Source organism: Ochotona princeps, chromosome 6, assembly GCF_030435755.1.
Source record: "Ochotona princeps isolate mOchPri1 chromosome 6, mOchPri1.hap1, whole genome shotgun sequence".
NCBI classification, from domain to species: Eukaryota; Metazoa; Chordata; class Mammalia; order Lagomorpha; family Ochotonidae; genus Ochotona; species Ochotona princeps.
In genome coordinates, this window is record NC_080837.1 from 73912115 (window position 1) to 73930487 (window position 18373).

The window sequence follows — 18373 nt, forward strand, 5'->3', positions numbered from 1 at the left end:
GTTAGCGGGAAAACACCACCTGTGCCCTTCATACTTTTGCCAACACTGGAAGCAAATTCTTGTGTCTGTCTTACTGTTGTTTCTACATTGCAGATAGAGCGTCATGCTGACATTTTTAATATGTTCTTCTATCCAAAGGTATGATGAATGGGTGAAGGCTGACAGGATAATCTGGCCTTTGGACAAAGGTGGACCAAAGAAAAAACAGAAGAAGAAAGCAAAAGTAGGTTCACGGGTTCCTGTACTGTATAACAAGGAAGATTCTAATGGCATTAGGGGACTAAAGCAACTGTTAGTTTAATTTTGGAGGTTTAAAATCTTTTTTTTTTTTTTTTAAACTTCCAAAAGTTACAAAGAGAATGAGACAGTGAGAGGGGTTTCCCTAAATGTCACAATGGCCGGAACATGGCTGATTGGATGATGGGAGCCTCGAACTTCTTCCAGGTCTCACATGGGTGCAGGGACCCAAGGATTTGAGCCATCATCCACTGCTTTCCAGGGCCATCAACAGTATCGGCAGGGAGCCGAGGCAGAGGTGGAGCAGCTGGTACTCAAACCGGCAGCCAGATGGGACGGCAGCGCCCTCTCACCGTATCCACCCTGTGGTTTTTAAGACTTTTTGTCACAACAGTTTTAGACTCAGCAAAGCTGAAGGAAACGTGTAAGATTTTGCTTGTACTGTGCCCCATACCAGGATATTACAATTACGGAACCTGAATTGACACCATTATCATGCAGAGTTCACAGCTGACATTAGAGTTTACTGTGGTTGTTGTACAGGACCATGGGTTTGGACAAATGTTTAATGTCATCTACTTACCCGTACCGAATCAAACAGCAGCTCCGCTGTCCTCAAAATCCTCATAGCAGGGTGGGATGTGGTGGTCTAGTGGCTAAATCCTCTCCTCGCAAGCACCAGGATCCCATATGGCTGCTGGTTCATGTCCGAGCTGCTCCACTTCACATCTAGCTCCCTGCTTGTGGCCTGGAGAAACAGTGGAGGATGACCCAAAGCTCCTGGCTTCTGATAAGCTCATGTCAGGCTATTGCAGCCACTTGCGGAGTAAACAGGCAAATGGAAGAGCCTTCTGACTCTCCTTCTGTCTGTAAAGTAGCCTTTCCAATAAAAATAAAAGAAATCTTAAGAAAATTCCTCATAGCACTGCCCATTGTACTTCCCGACCCTCGTCAGCCCTCGGCATTACAGTATTAGTCGTCTCATTAGTTTTCCTTTTTCCAAAGTATCACTTAGTTGGATTCATATGGTACATAATCTTTGGAAATTGGCTTGTTTGACTGAGTAATCCGCATTTAAGGCATTTTGGTTTTCTATAAATCTTTCTCACTACAGTAATTATCTTGAGTCTTTAAAGGTACTTGTGAATTTTTCTGTTTTAAATCAGGAGCTAAAAATGTGGAAATTTAAAGCATCATCACATTGTTTCAGGACAAATAACAACCAAGCCCCTAGAGCATGGGATTTAACTTAGATGCTCTGTGGGCTCCAGGGGAAAGGGAAAATATGGGTAAATGGTTACAAGCAAGAGGACATACTTATTTTCTGGAGTCTGCTCTGGGGATGGAGGCCCAGGGTTGCTACATTTTAGGATTTTTAAAGATTGCTATAATGGTTTATTAGGATAAAATCTGATTTTTAAAAAAACATTCTTCCGGGCCCGGCGGCGTGGCCTAGCGGCTAAAGTCCTCACCTTGAACGCCCCGGGATCCCATATGGGCGCCGGTTCTAATCCCGGCAGCTCCACTTCCCATCCAGCTCCCTGCCTGTGGCCTGGGAAAACAGTTGAGGACAGCCCAATGCCTTGGAACCCTGCACCCGCGTGGGAGACCCGGAAGAGGTTCCTGGTTCCCGGCTTCGGATCGGCGCAGCACCGGCCCGTTGCGGCTCACTTGGGGAGTGAATCATGGGATGGAAGATCTTCCTCTCTGTCTCTCCTCCTCTGTGTATATCTGGCTGTAATAAAATGAATAAATCTTTAAAAAAAAAAAATCTTCCAAATTTTTTTTTTTAAGTTTTATTTCAGTTGGGCCCAATGCGGAAGCCTAGCTAGCCTTGCACATGCCGGGATCCCATATGGGCAGCAGTTCATATCGCAGCCACTCGACTTCCTTTTCAGCTCCCTGCTTGTGGCCTGAGAGAGCAGTCAAGCATGGCCCAAAGTCTTGGCACCCTGCACCCATGTGGGAGACCTGGAGGAGTCTCTTGGCTCCTGGCTTTGGATCAGTTCACTCTGGCTACTTGGAGAGTGAACCAGCAGATGAAAGATCTTTCTGTCTCTCCATCACTCTGTAAATCTGACTTGCCAATAAAAATAAATAAATCTTTAAAAATATATAAATCTTATTTTTTTTTTTTTTTTAATTTGAAAGCTGAGTTACAGAGAGAAAGGGAAAGAGATCTTTGGTCTGCTGGCTCACTCCACACATGGCTGTAGCAGCCAGGGCTGGTGCAGGCCAAAGCCGGGACCCAGCATCTTCATCCATGTCTCCCAAGGGGTTGGACATCTTCAGCTGCTTTCCCAGGCTCATCAGGGAGCTGGAGCAGATGTGGAGCAGCTGGGACTTGAACCAGTGCCAACATAGGATGCTCGCGTTGTAGGTGACAGCTTGACCCATTAGGTCATAGCACTGGCCCCCTGATTTGATTTTGAAGAGTTATTTATTTGTTTGGAAGAGTTTTCAGAGAGAAAAGATCTTCCATGCACTGGTTCACTCCTCAGATGGCCACAACCACCTGTCTTCTGGGCCAGGCTAACGCTGAAGCCTCTTCCAGATTTCCCACAGTAGGTGGCAGCAGCCCAACACCTGGACCATTTTCCACCTGTCTTCCTAAGCCTGTACCAAGGCCTCGGTGGGAAGTGAAGCCACTGGAACACGAATCAGCGTTCATGCAGGATAGCAACATGGCAGGCCGCAGCTTTCCCTGTGATACTGCACCGTCAGCCTGCTGGCTGAAATCTGATTTTTTTATTCCTAGAAGCCAGTACTAAAACTGTTAAAACACTCACCTGCTGGCCAGTTGTGGGATGCTGCCCACATCCACACCCTCATGTTTCAACCTTTGCAGGAGAGCTTGGCCTCAGGTTTTTAGTTCAGTTCCTTGATTTGTTTGTTTTGCTTTGGTCTTGAAGCCAAGGAGAGTGCTGGAGGGCTGTGCCCCTGCCTGCTGTGCAGCCGTTTCGTTCCCAGAGTCAACACGGTGAATGTAGAGCATCAGACTCACGTGGATGCAGCATAGGTTACATGTCTCACCTTTCTGATTCATCATTTTCCTAGGATCGACGACTGTTGTTTCTCGTGAGGCAGTCCCCCTTCTCATGCATTTTGTAATTCTATACACAGAATAAAGAAGACGGTGAGAAGGACGAGAAGAGGGATGAGGACAGACAGAAATCAAAACGGGGGCGTCCGCCATTAAAATCAACACTGTCACCCAACCTGCCGTTTGGATTATCCAAGACGCCCAACAGTGATGGAAAGTCAGGTACCAGAGATGCTCAGAGCAGCGTGCCGGACAGCTTAGCTCTGTCCAGTGGGGTGGGAGGGCCTCTGTTTTCAGGGGTACTGATCCGTGATGGAAACACGATGTGCGTCACTTAGTACCAGCGATACCTTCTGAGAAACACATCACTAGGTCGGGCTGTGGCAGTGTGGACACCAGGTGACATTGCCTGCTGGGATCACTGTAGCAGATGGTCTGTCACCAACTGAAACATTGTCAGGCGGTACATGACTGTAGCACAACTACCATTGCAGCAGACATTCATGCAGAGTCGTCGGGTTTTAACCTCTTGTGACGGTAACTGCCAACTTTGGAGAGAATGTCTTTTTTTTTTTTTTGCTATATACTTTTATATGCTTTTTGAATTAAGGGACAATTGGCGAATCGTGCATTCTGCTGTTTGCTGCACTTTCATTCAAAGCAAGCATCAGTATCTCCGGTAAATGCAGTGTTTCTCACTGAAGCCGAGATGCTGCTGTGTAAGGAGAGCACAGCTAATGTTTTGTGACAAGCGTGGATGAGCACGTTTTCTTCTGCTTTTACTCCTTCCACTTTTCCTCCTATCAAGAAGAAAGCTGCCCTGTGTGGACCACAGACCTGCCTTAGGCCCCATGGCAATTGCGTGCAAGTCTGAAAAGGACTTCTCTGCTTTTGGCTGGGAGGTTGCCAATGTCCCAGACATGCCCTTGGCCCAGTATCGAACCTGCAAAACTATCCAGCCTTGTTAAACCACCATGTAAAAGATTTCCTAAAACATGAAAAAAATGAATTCCACATTTTGCTTATATTAAAGCCACAAGATAAAACTTCCTATGCCTTGTTACTTAGAAAAATGCATCCGTTCATCACTTGGCCTGTGAACTTTACGATACGAGCACCATCTGGGCAGATTGTACGTTTCAGTTTTACTGTTTAAAATACTCTCTGATTGTGGACCTGGCGGCGCGGCCTAGCGGCTAAAGTTCTCGCCTTGAACGCCCCGGGATCCCATATGGGTGCTGGTTCTAATCCTGGCAGCTCCACTTCCCATCCAGCTCCCTGCTTGTGGCCTAAGAAAGCAGCTGAGGATGGCCCAATGCCTTGGAACCCTGCACCCTTGTGGGAGACCTGGAAGAGGTTCCTGGTTCCCGGCTTCGGATAGGCACAGCACTGGCCGTTGCACTCATTTGGGGAGTGAATCATTAGATGAAAGATCTTCCTCTCTGTCTCTCCTCCTCTCTGTATATCTGACTTTGTAATAAAATAAATAAAATACTCTCTGATTGAAAGGGGATAATATCTGTCTCAAGAAGGTGACTTGCCTATACTTTCTTGCCTATTAATGCAAAGAATATTTAAAGTTTTGAAAATTCACTTTGCTCATTTTAACCATCTCTGCAGATTTCTCTTAAGGTGGGATGTCATGTTTCTTTCCTAGCACATAAAATGGCCAACACGTGATTTCATCACTGTCTGCCAGATCTTGGCTCAAAGTGCTTCACATATCAACTAAATATCTTAAAACCAGTCCTTTGACTTTTCTTAAAGGTTGTCGTAATCTGAATGTAATACTAGCAGAAATTACAAAATCACTTTTTCAGCATTGAGATGTCATGTATTTTTACATGGAGTTTAATTTGAACCCCTCCAAATTTTTCACAAAAATGTTATGCTTTATGGCTAAAGGAAGGCACACCGCTGTGAATGATTAAGGGTTCTGGTTATGTATTTTATAGGATTTTTTAATTATAAAGTTATATTTGTATAAAATCTGTATAATAATGTTCCTTTTTCAGACTCTTGTTCATCAGATAGTGAAGCCGAAGATTCTTTAGATAAGAGTTTGATAAATGAAGAACTTTCTCTTGATATTAAAGAAGAATTAGAGAAACAGGAACACCTGAATGATGATAAGCTCGATGAAGAAGCTCCAAAGATTGCCGCCCATATGTTGAAAGAGACTGACAGGACTCAATTGCGGCCTGTAGAATCCCTGAAGTTAGAAGTTGGAGAGAATGAACAAATTGTGCAGATTTTTGGAAACAAAGCAGAAGAAATTAAAAGAGAATCAGAAGAAATTAAGAAAGAAGCAGAAAAATCTCCCAAAGGAAAGGGAAGACGTAGCAAAACAAAAGATCTGTCTTTGGAAATTATAAAGATCTCCTCGTTCGGCCAGGATGATGCTGGAGGTGAGCCTCCTGTTGAAGCTCTTAGTCTGGAATTGTCCGCATTAGACAGTAAAAACTTGTCTTCCGCTGCAGAAGATGAAATTGATCAAAGTGGCAAAGACAAAAAGTTGAAACGAAAAACACTAGGACAGTCATCACCAGACAAGAAGATCAGGATGGAGAATGGAGTGGAAACCACGAACAGTGCGTCTCAGGACAGGACCTCAGATTGTATCGGTTCCGAGGGAGCAAGAAGCTTGAAATTTGAACAGCACTTTGAAACAGAAAATGAAGGAATGCCATCGCTAACAGCAGAGTCGAACCAGTGCCGGCAGGAACTGACGAGTGAGAAACCCCACAGCCCAGCCCCAGCAGCTCTTCCCACTCCCCTGAAGGAAGAAGAGGACACAATGCCCCTGATTGGGCCGGAAACCTTGGTGTGCCACGAGGTCGACCTGGACGATTTGGACGATAAGGATAAGACCAGTGGTGAGGACGTGGTTGTTGAGACCTCTGACTTGAACTCTCTTGTGTCTGTGCTACCTGCCCTACCTGCGGTCGCGCAGCATGCCTTCTCCGTGGCTTCCCCACTGACCCTCAGCCAAGATGAGTCCCGTAGCGTGAAAAGTGAGAGCGACATGACGATCGAGGTGGACAGCATCGCAGAAGAATCCCAAGAAGGTCTCTGTGATAGGGAGGCAGCCAATGGGTTTGAAGCCAGCAGTGCCTCTGGTCCTTGTAGTGTCATGGTTCAGGAGAGAGAGAACAGAGAGAAGGGTAAGAGTTTTCTCAAGGGGGGGAAATGTGAAACCAAAGATTAATGTTAAGCGTTTCAGGTACTGTTGATCATTCTTTCTTTTAAATGTATATATGGAAAAAATGTAGGCAAATCAATTCATTTTTACTTAGTGCTCTTTTTGGTTTCTGTTTTCAAATTCTCTCTTTCCTCTTGTTTCAGGCCAGAAAAGACCAAGCGATGGAAACAGTGGATTATTGGCAAAAAAGCAAAAGCGGACCCCAAAGCGAACCAATGCTGTAGCCAAAAGTGAGAAGAATGGGCCAGGTCAGTGCTTTGGCGGTGCTAGCTCCATACAGGCTTTGTGTTGTTGGCTGTGTGTCGGCCTGAGCATTTGTGCCAGTTTAAAAGTCAGTTCATTAATTATGTTCTGGAAAAGCCAGAGTCACATTAACTTTTAATCTGAAAGTGCTTGTCAGTGTTATTTAAAACTGGCATGATTGTGATTTGTTGATACTTTGTGTTTATTATGTAAAGCAGTTATGAGAACATATCTGGAACTCTTGAAAGACAAATGCTGTGTTGCTATTTAGAGGCAGATAACAGTTTATGCTTCTAAAGGGCCTATCTCCTTTATTCAGGAAGAGCTGACTCATAAATTGGCTAAGAAACTGGGAAACTCGGAGAAGGTGGCCCTCGGCCTGGCCATTACAGCACCTGTATCCGGCGTCAGTAGCTGGCTTCAGGAGCTGCTTCTGGCTCCTGCCCCCAGCTTCCGCCTAACACACACCCTGGGAGTTCAGCTGGGACAGTGCATGTAGTTCTTGCCCTCCAAGTGGACGACCTGCATTGCCCTGGGTTGGGGCCACGGCAGCGCATGAGGAGTAAATGAGCAGATGAGAACCTGTTTGTCTGCTCCTCAACAACAACAACAACACAAGCTGTTCTTCCAAGAAATGTGGGGAAGTAAAGGCAGTTTTTACCGAAACAAAGAAGAAACTAGTGAATGGAATAGATGACGTGAGAGAATATCTTCTGTACAATGAAGAATGAAATGAAGTAGTAGACTGTAGTGCAAAGGACTCTGGGTGATCTTAACAAAGGGAAGCTCTGGGTTGCATTAAACACAGATTCCAAGGAAAGGGGCATGTGATTTATAGTAAAATATGTTTCAAAGGAAAAGTTGGAGCCACAGGTCAGGTTTTGCATAGTCCAGGTGAGTAGCAGCCGAACAGTGGAAGCCTGCAGACCTGGAGGGCCAATGATAGGAGATGAAGCTAGAGAGGTAGCTGTAATTAGAGGGATCCTGAGTAGCCATCATCCAGTCAAGTGATCAAAGTGAACCCCACCAGTTAGGGCACAAATTGAAATTATGTCCCATGGGCCAGGAGCGCAACCACAACTATGACATCCCTGTCAACAATGCGGAACACAAATCCAATTACTAGGAATTTTAAGCTATGGTATATTCTGAAAAATAACCAGACTGTGCTTTTCATAACTCCCAAGGTTATGATCATTGAGTAAAAAAGAAATGTTCCAGATTGAAGGAGACTTACAACACACAACAACTAGATCCAGCACTTGAGTCTCACCTAGATCCTGTTGCTATATAGAATGTTATTGGATCACGTGAAGAAACCTATGTTAGATGATAGTAATATATCTGTGTTAATTTCCTGATGTTGATGATACAGTAGGAGTGTGATGGTTGTAAAAACATAATACACAGATCCATTGATTTCCCTCCCCCTGGGCGTGGGCTGAACCTAGCAATTCACCTGTACAGAGAACAGATCCTAGGAGGCCCTGCAAACACCTCCATGCCTTCCATTGAGTCACTTGCTCTGGGCAAGTTGGCTGCCATGCTGTAAGGACATCCAAGCCCTCCGCTGAGTGACACTTGTGGTAGGAGACAGGCATCTTGCCAACAGCCAGCCAGGAACTGAAGCGTCTGCCAGTAGCCCCTGGGCGAGCCACTGGAAAGCTGACCCCAGCTCTGTCATCTTCTCAGACCAGTGGCCCAGCCGAGAGTTTGAGGGCAACCTCACAAGATCCCCGAGCCAAGCTTTACAGTCAAGCTGCCCTCAAGATTCTGGCCCTCAGACGTCCTGTTAGATCATACAACATCTGTACTTTTGTTGTTTTTGTTTGTTTTTTTTGTTTGTTTGTTTGTTTAATTGATTAGTCAGATATACAAAGAGGAGGAGAGACATAGAGGAAGATCTTCCATCCAGTGATTTGCTCCCTAAGTGACTACAATAGCCGGAGCCAAGCTGATCCGAAGCCAGGAGCCAGGAGCCTCTTCCAGGACTCATGTATTGGGTCCCAAGGCTTTGGGCTGCCCTCGACTGCTTTCTCAGGCCACAAGCAGAGAGCTGGTTGGGAAGTGGGGCTGTCGGGATTAGAACTGGAGCCCATATGGGATCCCAGTGTGCACAAGGGGAGGACTTTAGCCACTAGGCTACCATGCCAGGGGAACATCTGTAGTTCTAAACGGTTGAGTATGAACTAACACCCATGGAGAAAGTTGCTCATAAGAAATTCACATGATAGCCCCTCCTCCCTCAATTATAGCAAATTAGCTTAACCTCAAATTAGAAAAAAAAATTATTTGAATTGTTCGTTGAAGGTTTTTTTTGGAAAATTTGCAGATTTTTTAAATTTTGTGGAATGTTTCAAAATAAAAAGATTTAAAGATTGAAAATGGGGCTCAGCAGTGTGGCCTAGTGGCTAAGGTCCTTGCCTTGATCCCATATGGCCGCTGGTTCTAATCCCGGCAGCTCCACTTCCTCTCTATCTCTCCTCCTCTCAGTATATCTGACTTTGTAATAAAAATAAAATAAATCTTTAAAAAAAAAAAAAGATTGAAAATGGAAGGAAACGAAGAATGTCACTTAATGAAGGCAATAAAAAAGAATGAGTTAGACATTTGGAAAGTAAACTGACTTGAATTCAGTTATGATTAGTGGCCTATGAGGAGTTAGATAACTGAAATGTGCAATATAGAAGCAATGACAGGTTGAAGGAAGCGCAACTTGAGAAATCAGAGTTTGGGGACTAGAAGAGACTAGAAGAATGGGGGTCTAGAGTTCAGAAGAAAGGTTTTTTTTTGTGTTTGTTTTTGTTTACAAAATAGTTTTCAGAAGACTAAACCAGATTGAGATTGCTATAACTTATAAAAAGAGAACCAAAAATAGAATTTGGTGGGGAAATTTCTCATATAGGTTTGAATAAGAAAGAATGTTTCAAGTTATATGGAATATTTGGGTAGATTTTGTTGTTTTTCTAATGATTGCATTTAACCAACAGTAAGTTTTGAAGACCCTACCGAGAGCTCAGAGGGGTGGTCAGAAGCTTCAGCATGCTGGATAACAGATTTTTTCTCTTCAGAGTTTGCCCCTGAAGACAAGGAAAGCGGTCTCAACTCAAGGAAGAGACCAAATTTGGTCTTTGAACTTCTCCAGCTCACTGTTTTTAATAGCGTTAGCAAAGAATTCAGTGGTATTTAATTTTTGACCTTTTCCCTATTGGCCTACCTTTGGGTTGTTTACTTAGTTTCTTTGTTTACTGAGTGTCTTTGTTTCTATTGCTATTATAAGCTTCATCCATTTGTGCAGCTGTTTCTGTAGGTTACCAAGAAGGATCATTTCTGGGTCTGTTGTATTCTGAATAATTGAAATTTTTATTGTTAATAGCCTGAATCAATTCTTTTTGTTACAGGACAAAGTAGTGACAGTGAAGATCTCCCCGTCCTAGACAGCTCCAGCAAATGTTCCCCAGTCAAGCACCTTCCTGGATCTAAGCCACAGAAGCCTGCTCGATCTCCTGCGAGAATATCCCCTCACATCAAAGACGGAGAGAAGGATAAACACAGAGAAAAACATGCCAACTCATCCCCGCGGACATATAAGTGGAGCTTTCAACTCAGTAAGCTCATAGAAAGCCAAACATACATTGCAAAGTGGAACATATCTTAAAACATCTAGACGAATTAATATTAACAGAATAAGGAGTGGTGATTAATTTTTTTAGGTATTCCAATAACTCTGTCTTTTCATAGCTCTAACTGGACAGATACGGCCTTGAGGAAGAGATCCAGCTAAGTTCAGATGTGTGTTTGTATGTTCCCGATTAGACTGAAGTGGCCATAGGATGGATCAGTTAGAGTAACTGGTCCCTACAATTATGAATCAAGTTGGATTTTTGTGGCAGTTTTCTTGTATTTTTCTGAATGATTAAGCAACAACCAGTTTAGAAAACAGATTGTACAAAAATTCTGGGATATTATAAGAACTTATAGTCATCGATTTAATTCACGTTATCATTTTAGAGAGCCTTACATAATTGATATAGTTGATTTTTAATAAACTAACACTTTTGTTGCTTTAGGAGTTACACTTTTGATAGAATATCACCTTTTTTTCTCAAAGGATCATTTAAAAATTCAGATTAACTGTATTTTTTTTCTCCTTTTAGATGAATTAGATAATATGAACAGTACAGAGAGGATCTCTTTTCTCCAAGAGAAACTACAGGAAATCAAAAAATATTATATGTCCTTGAAGTCAGAAGTTGCCACCATAGACAGGAGAAGAAAAAGGTTAAAAAAGAAAGACAGAGAAGGTAACTTTAATTTTTCTTCCACTATTTTTGCAGTATATGTTCTGTTACTTTAGGGTGCTTGAGTTAGCCGCTCTTTGAACGTAGTACACAGTCCTTAATTCCTGCCTTTAGATTTCCTGTGCTTTTTTCTGTGGTTAAGTGAATTAGCTGAATTGAGACCCTTGAAGAGCATATGACCTGTTTACCACAATGTGTGATTGAACTGAATGTGCTAAATTCTCAAGAAGAATTTATTCTCTCTTGAACTTGATTCTTTGCTCCACAAGCGCTAGCTGGCTGTCAGCAGGCCTTGTCTTTGTTGCTATGGGATCCACCCAAAGGAGTAAGCATAAGGCTTATGCTCAAGGAGGTTATCCTGCTAGAGTCTTAAGTCTTCCTGGGCAACTACAGTCTTAAGTTAGTGCAGCAGCAGTGTGAATGAGCACCTAACATTCAGTGAGGTAGTGTGTGCCCGCAGTGTGAGGTTAACCGGCATAGAAGTTAACAGCAGAAGAGAGTGTTGCTGTTATTCTGGAAACATGGAGCAGAGTACAAGCTAGACCTTTAAGAGATACAGAGTTCACTTGTAGGTAAACATGGACATGGTCATATCTGTCCTTTCCCTAATTCCTACAAAGACAATAGTAAATTAAAAGCATTATTACAACACAGATGTACAGAAACAGTACAAGAAAACAAGAAGGCCTTCAACAGTAGATGAGCCATGTCAGTGGAGTACCTGGGCTGGTGACTGCCAGCGGACAGGATAATGCTAATATCTAAGCTTGCCTGTCCCTACAGTTTGACAAAACGAGAAGCAAAACCAACTCCTGCCACTGAATTCCATTAAGCCTCTGAAGTGAGGGATATGCCAGGAGTCTGAAATCTAGAGAGACTGTGAAGCAAAGCAATCTTCCAGTTCTAGCAGAAAATAGGAGATGAGTTTAAAGAAGGATCAGGGGTTCCATAGGCTTGTACACTGCTACCGTCCGTAGCTGAGGTTGAAGCTGAGTGGCAGTTTGCATACTGAATGCTAGGACTCCTGTGGCTCTTCCAGTCCCGCTGCCATGCACCTAGCAGCCAAGCTTATCTGTTCATTCCTAGAAAAACATTACAAGGTATTTGAAGGAGTTGACTGCTCCATGGAAAATATTTCCCATAAATGATAACATCTGTGCACTCCTGTAGCACAGAACACGGTCCTCACGCATCACTGCAGGTGCTTTGTCCATATTGGAAAGCCCTGATGCGCATATACAAACTCTCCATCAGCTTTTGAAGGAGTTTCTTGAATGTAATGATAAATAACAGGCAGTGGGCTTGGCAGTGTGGCCTAGTGGCTAAGGTCCTTGCCTTGATCCCATATGGCTGCTGGTTCTAATCCCGGCAGCTCCACTTCCTCTCTGTCTCTCCTCCTCTCAGTATATCTGACTTTGTAATAAAAATAAAATAAATATTTAAAAAAAAAATAACAGGCAGTAAAGCTTGACTAGAACATAGCAGAAGGTCAAAAACAAAGAAAAAAGCAATAGGATAAAAGAAAGGAATAGTCTAGATCAACAAGGAAGTGCAACTTTGAATCGTATGAGTTTCTAGAAGGAGAGCACTGAGTTAACATAGGAGGAAGTTGTCAGCAAAGGCATACAAAAATTTTAAACAACTGAAAGACGTGAGTTGTAAGACTAGAAGGACTCACTGCCCTTCAGGGAGAATGATCGGGTCCAGGGGAGTCTGTGTGATGGGGAATGAAAACTGTAGGATGGCTCTGGCGTGGCAGGCATAGAACACAACTCCCTGTAAGATGTCTGGGTTTCACTCCTAGCACTAACTCTTGCTTCTGGTTTCCTGCTGATACGGGCCCCGGGAGGCAGCCAGCATCAGTCACTCAAGGGGTTCAGTTCCTGCCAGCCACATAGCTGACTTGCATTGAGCGCCCAGATCGCTGCTTGGGCTCCCCAGCCCTGACCATTGAGGGCATGTGGAGAGTGAGCCAGCAGATGGGAGCCTGACCACCCTGTCACTCAAACAAATAGAAGGTGCATTACTTGGTAAGCTTAACCATGTTGAGAAGTGTTCTGCTCCGGGCAAATGCAGGGCGAGTTATGATAGAAGCACTTGTGTTAAATATAGTCTTGAGTCCTGTAAGTCTTTAACGCCTGGAAATTGCATGGAGCAAATGTAAAATGGTCAGATTTTTTTTCTTTTCATGCTTGTTCTTAAAAAGGGTGGGGTGGGGCAAACAAACCTGTACACAGCTAGAAATCTCTCTAGGATTTTTTAACATAAAAAGGTAAAAAGAACAAATTGAAGTTTCTTCAGCGACCCCTACACTGTTTTGGAATTTATTTCTTAAAAGTGATCAAAGTTTTAGGTGACAAAAAAAAAAAAAACTTCTTTTTTTTCCCCCCAATTTATTTTAATTGGAATAGCAGATTGACAGAGAGAAAGATCTGGTTCGTTCCCCAAGTGACCACAATAGCCAGAGCTGAGCAAATCTGAAGCCAGGAGCCAGGATCTTAGTCCAGATCTCACACAGTGCAGGATGCCAGGGCCTTGGGCTTTCCTTGACTGCTTTCCCATGCCCAGCAGGGAGCGGGATGGGAAGTGGAGCAGCCAGGATACAAACTGGTGTCCATATGGGATCACTGAGCGAGGATTTAGCCACTGAACCATCAAACCGGGGCCAGAACGTTCTTTTTCTATAATGGTCTTCTTCTTCTATTTGTTTCCTTTTTCTGTAATGAATTATAAAGTTGAAACATTTCTAGCATACATGTAAGAATGCACATAGACATAGTTAAGAAACAAAAATGAAAACTTTAGGGGCCAACATTGTGACATAGTCGGTCAAGCTGCCGCCTACCATTCCTCTCCTAAGTGAGTGCTCACTTGTGTCCTGGCTGTCCCATGTCTGAGCTGCTGGCCTGCCCATGACCTGGTAAAAACACTGGAAGGAAGCTGGCCCAAACGTTTGGGCCTTTGCCACCCATGTGGAAAATCCAGCTGAGCTCCTGGCTTCACCTTTAGGACCACCTGGGGAAGAAGCCAGTGGCTGGAAGATCCCACATCTTCCCGGCTCGGGAGCTCTGACTTTCACATGGATGTTAACCTTAAAAGTAAAACTTTAGATACAGTGGAAGTGATTGTATAAAGACTGGCAAGGTTTTTGAGGAAAACCAAGGTGAAGGCGCAGCCTCCCAGTGGCAAGATACCTTAGACATAGCCAGTCTTGGGGCCTTTCTTTTTAGGCACACACACTGCTGTCCTGTTCCCCAAGGCTCCTGACAGAGAAGAAAGTGAACACTCCAGGTCTGACCTCAGGCTAACCTTGCTTCTGATTTGGGGCAAGCAAAGTTCCTTTGTGGGATTTGTCTACGTTTGGGGATGCCAAAGCTTAATTTCCCTTTCATCTTTACATTTTACAGTATTTGAGTTACCTAGTTACCTAAAAATTAATTCTACTCTATTGAGCCTGTCAACATTTTCCGTGAAAATTTCTTGATTCCTGGCTCAGCGTGATAGCCTAGTGGCTAAATCCTCACCTTGCAACCGCCAGGATCCCAGTGGGCACCAGCTCATCTCCCAGCTGCTCCACTTGCTTTCTAGCTCCCTGTCTGTGGCCTGGGAACCAAAGCCTTGGGACCCCTGCACATGCTGGGAGACCCAGCTGAGGCTCTTGGCTTCAGATCGGTTCAGTTCCAGCTGTTTTGGTTACTTGGGGAGTTAGCCAACAGACGGAGAATCTTTCTCTCTGTCTCTCCTTCTCTCTATAAATCTGACTTCCTAATAAAAATTAATAAATCTTTAAAAAAGAAAAAGAAAATTTCTGGATTCCTCATGCAGCATTAAGAGGCCCTTGGTTAAAGCGAGTGTTCAGAGTCTTCCTGCTTCCTTGCTGTCCGTGGGGCATCCTAGCATGAACGTTCTGGAATGTAACAGTGGTTTTGCTCCTGCAGTGTCTCATGCTGGCGCCTCCATGTCATCGGCTTCGTCAGACACTGGGATGAGTCCCTCAGCGTCGTCTCCCCCGCAAAACGTGCTTGCAGTGGAGTGCAGGTGATGACCGTCTGCACGCCCTGCCAGCGGTTTGCTGCCATGGACACGGTCCCCCAGATGCTGAAATCCAACCCCGAAAGCACTCAACTGCTCTCACACCGCTAAGTATACCGGCCACGCTTCTCCAGGCTGAATCCGACCTCTTCCCTTCTTGTTTTCTTTTTATCCTTTTTGCAAAGCCAATAAGCAGATTCATAATCGACCGTTAAGCAGCCTGTCTTACTTCTCCTGTGTGTGTGTGTGAGAGAGAGAGAGAGAGAAAGAGAGAGAGAGAGACAGAGAGAGAGAGCAAAGGGCACTTCGCAGATCTGAATTTGTACAGTACAGCTTTCAGACGTTAGAGAAATCACAGGCGAGCAAGTGCACATATAAACATCGAAAGCTTGTCGGATAAGTAGTTACTGCCGCACTTTCACTGAGGTGTGTCTGAACACTTGGTGAGTTAGGGGGTTTATGTTGTATTTTTGTTGTTGTTGTTGTTGTTGTTGTTTTTATTTTTTGTGGAAGCACTTGCTACTTAGAACTGCCAAAGTATTTGTTCTGCAGTGTGCCCAGATCTAAAGGTGTAAATGGGACAAAATAAATTGTGAAAGGAATGTAGTTGACTGAAAACTACAGTTGTAATAAGTCTTCCACTTTTTATAGGATTTTTGAGCACACAATTATGCAAATATTTTAATGTTTATTAATGTTTACAGTGGAATTGTGAATAAGTTTTCAGTGGACTATCTTATCCCTTGACAAAAATATTTTGTCTTTTTTCTATGTAATTTCAGAGTTTTTATTTTGTTACAAAAAGACAAAAATGAAATATATAACAACAATGAAGTTATTTAACAAGATTTCTAAAGCTGAAATTTTTGTGTAAAATAAGGTATTATCTTGCAACTTGTTAAATATATTTATTCAGACATTGGATGTTGTATTTTTATGTATTTTTTAAAATATGAATAAAATTAAAAAAAAGAACCTACTAGGTTAATTCACTCTTTGGGTGGCAATAGCTCTCAGCTGTCGCTCTCCCGGGAGCCTGTCGCAGTCCTTCGCCCAGGCCAGAGCTCCAAGTGGCACCTGGATCCGTGCAGTCCGTCCCTGTGTGGAAGCTTTGGCAGTCCAGGTATTTCAGCCGTTTCAAGATTCAGCTTTTCCGTTGCCCTTCAGATACTTTGTCACAGTCTTTGTGTTTGCTCCACTGCCCAGTGAATTGATCCTGTATCTCCCCAGGTTGAGATGCAACAACTGAGTAAAGCAACTATGTCTGCTTTGTCTGTGAATGGTTCCACAGACTGATACATTTTTGTAAATAATTCTTCCAAAATCATGTATTTAAGCAGTTTTGCAAATATATTATGTAAAAAAAAAAGTGATTTTTTAAAAGGCAATTTTTAAATTCATGTTTGTATATTGAAGGGACTTTTTTGGGAGCCTCCTTTTCTGTGTTTCATATGATGTAGAGTAACGGTCTAGCCGCTCTTGACTGTATATCAGGATCTGGCGAGAACCAAGCCAGAGCTGAACACTAGTGAAGACACGCCATGACGCTCACTGTTTCTGAATTTCATTTTACCGCCTTGTGAATTTGTGACTCAGAATCCTTCCATTTTCTCAGAGAATTAAATACAAAAAGTACTCTTGCCAAATGCACTTTGCTGTCTTTTCTTTGCCAAGCAGAAGTATTTCAGTGTAAAGTAAAACATGGAGCAGTATCAATAAAGGCCATGTTTTAAAGATAGGCTTTATATTTTAGTTTTCATTGAAACAATTGTTCTTGTTCCTAAGTGCCACTGACTTAAAACTGGAAAACCAAATTTCAGAAAATAAAACATTTTAGTATATTCTTCAGAGTTACAATAAAGCATTTCTAGTACTTAATTCTAAAAACACAATATGTATGTTATTCAAATCCAGTTGGAACCAGCAAACGTATTTATATGTCAGATACTTTAATGATTTCCTTCAGTAGTGGTTCAGTTAATCTGAGGTTGCCGAGTTACCGGCTTCAGGGTTGTCCCTTCGAGTTTCCATAAATGTGATGATGAAGTATTGGAGTGTTGATGCAGTGAAAAATATGTGTGCATTGAGTAGGTACACAGACACAGTGAAAATTGTTGTTTTGGGAGGCTGGAGAGGATTATGAAATTAGATGAATATTGACTTCATTGAAATTAACAGTTCAAATATTGGGCTTCTTTTAAAGTTAACTTTGAAAAGATAGCTCTCTTGCTTGTGACTGAATCAAAAAAGTATAAAAGGGGCCCGGTGCAATAGCATAGTGGTTAAAGTCCTTGCCTTGCAAGCTCCTGGATCCCATAGGGGCACCGGTTCTATTCCTGGTGGCTCCACTTCCCATCCAGCTCCCTGCCTGTGGCCTGGGAATGCAGTCGAGGACGGCCCAAAGCCTTGGGACCCTGCACCCGCGTGGAAGACCCAGAAAAGGCTCCTGGCTTCAGACTGGCTCAGCTCTAGCCATTGCAGTCACTTGGGGAGTGAACCATCGTACGGAAGATCTTCCTCTCTATCTCTCCTCTCTGTATATCTGCCTTTCCAATAAAAATAGATAAATCTTTAAAAAAAGGTATAAAAGATACTCCAATATCTAAAATAGAAAGTGTTTTTATACAATGTAGTTCCTTAAATATTCTCCTTTTTATTTTAGTATTCCAGGCCTATCTAATTTGTATTTGTTGTTTTTTTGTTTGTTTTTAAGATTTATTTTTATTGCAAAGTCAGATATACAGAGAGGAGGAGACAGAGAGGAAGATCTTCCGTCTGATGATTCACTCCCCAAGTGACCGCAACGGCTAGTGCTGCGCCGATCATATCCAGGAGCCAGATCCTCTTCCAGGTCTCCCACGTGGGTGCAGGATCCCAAGGCATTGGGCCGTCCTCGACTGCTTTCCAGGTCACAAGTATGGAGTTGGATGGGAAGTGGAGCTGCTGGGATTAGAACTGGCGTCCATATGGGATCCCGGGGCGTTCAAGGCGAGGACTTTAGCTGCTAGGCCACCATGCTGGCCCCAGCCTTTCTAATTTGTTTTACAGATTCATTTATTTGAAAGGCAGAGTTACAGATAGAGAGATCTTCCATCTGCCAGTTTACTCCCCAAATAGCCAAGGCTGGGCTCGTCCAAAGCCAGGATTCCAGCAGTTTCTTCTGGGTCTCCCATGTGGTTGCAGGCATCCAAGCTGTTGGGCTATCCTCGGCTGCTTAGGCAAGGAGCTGGATTAGAAAAGGAGCGGGGCCCAGCACAATAGTGTAGTGACTAAAGTCCTCTCTGAATGAGCTGGGATCCCACATGGGTGCCGGTT

The 18373-nt window shown here is 43.4% G+C and overlaps 1 protein-coding gene across 4 annotated transcripts in view; it reads left to right on the forward strand.

Moving 5' to 3' along the window:
* The window catches only part of ARID4A (AT-rich interaction domain 4A), a 66911-nt gene extending 51580 nt beyond the window's left edge, over window positions 1-15331 (forward strand). For 3 of the 4 annotated variants that reach the window (XM_058666497.1, XM_058666495.1, XM_004597623.2), the window contains exons 17-23: window positions 139-223; window positions 3361-3502; window positions 5296-6444; window positions 6626-6730; window positions 10127-10333; window positions 10883-11029; window positions 14965-15331. In XM_058666497.1, coding sequence (XP_058522480.1) covers window positions 139-223; window positions 3361-3502; window positions 5296-6444; window positions 6626-6730; window positions 10127-10333; window positions 10883-11029; window positions 14965-15068 — 1939 coding nt within the window. In that variant the 3' untranslated portion in view covers window positions 15069-15331. The remainder of the gene's footprint in view (window positions 1-138; window positions 224-3360; window positions 3503-5295; window positions 6445-6625; window positions 6731-10126; window positions 10334-10882; window positions 11030-14964) is intronic. The other variant, XM_058666498.1, reaches the window with a different exon arrangement.
* The last annotated feature ends 3042 nt before the right edge of the window (window positions 15332-18373 follow it).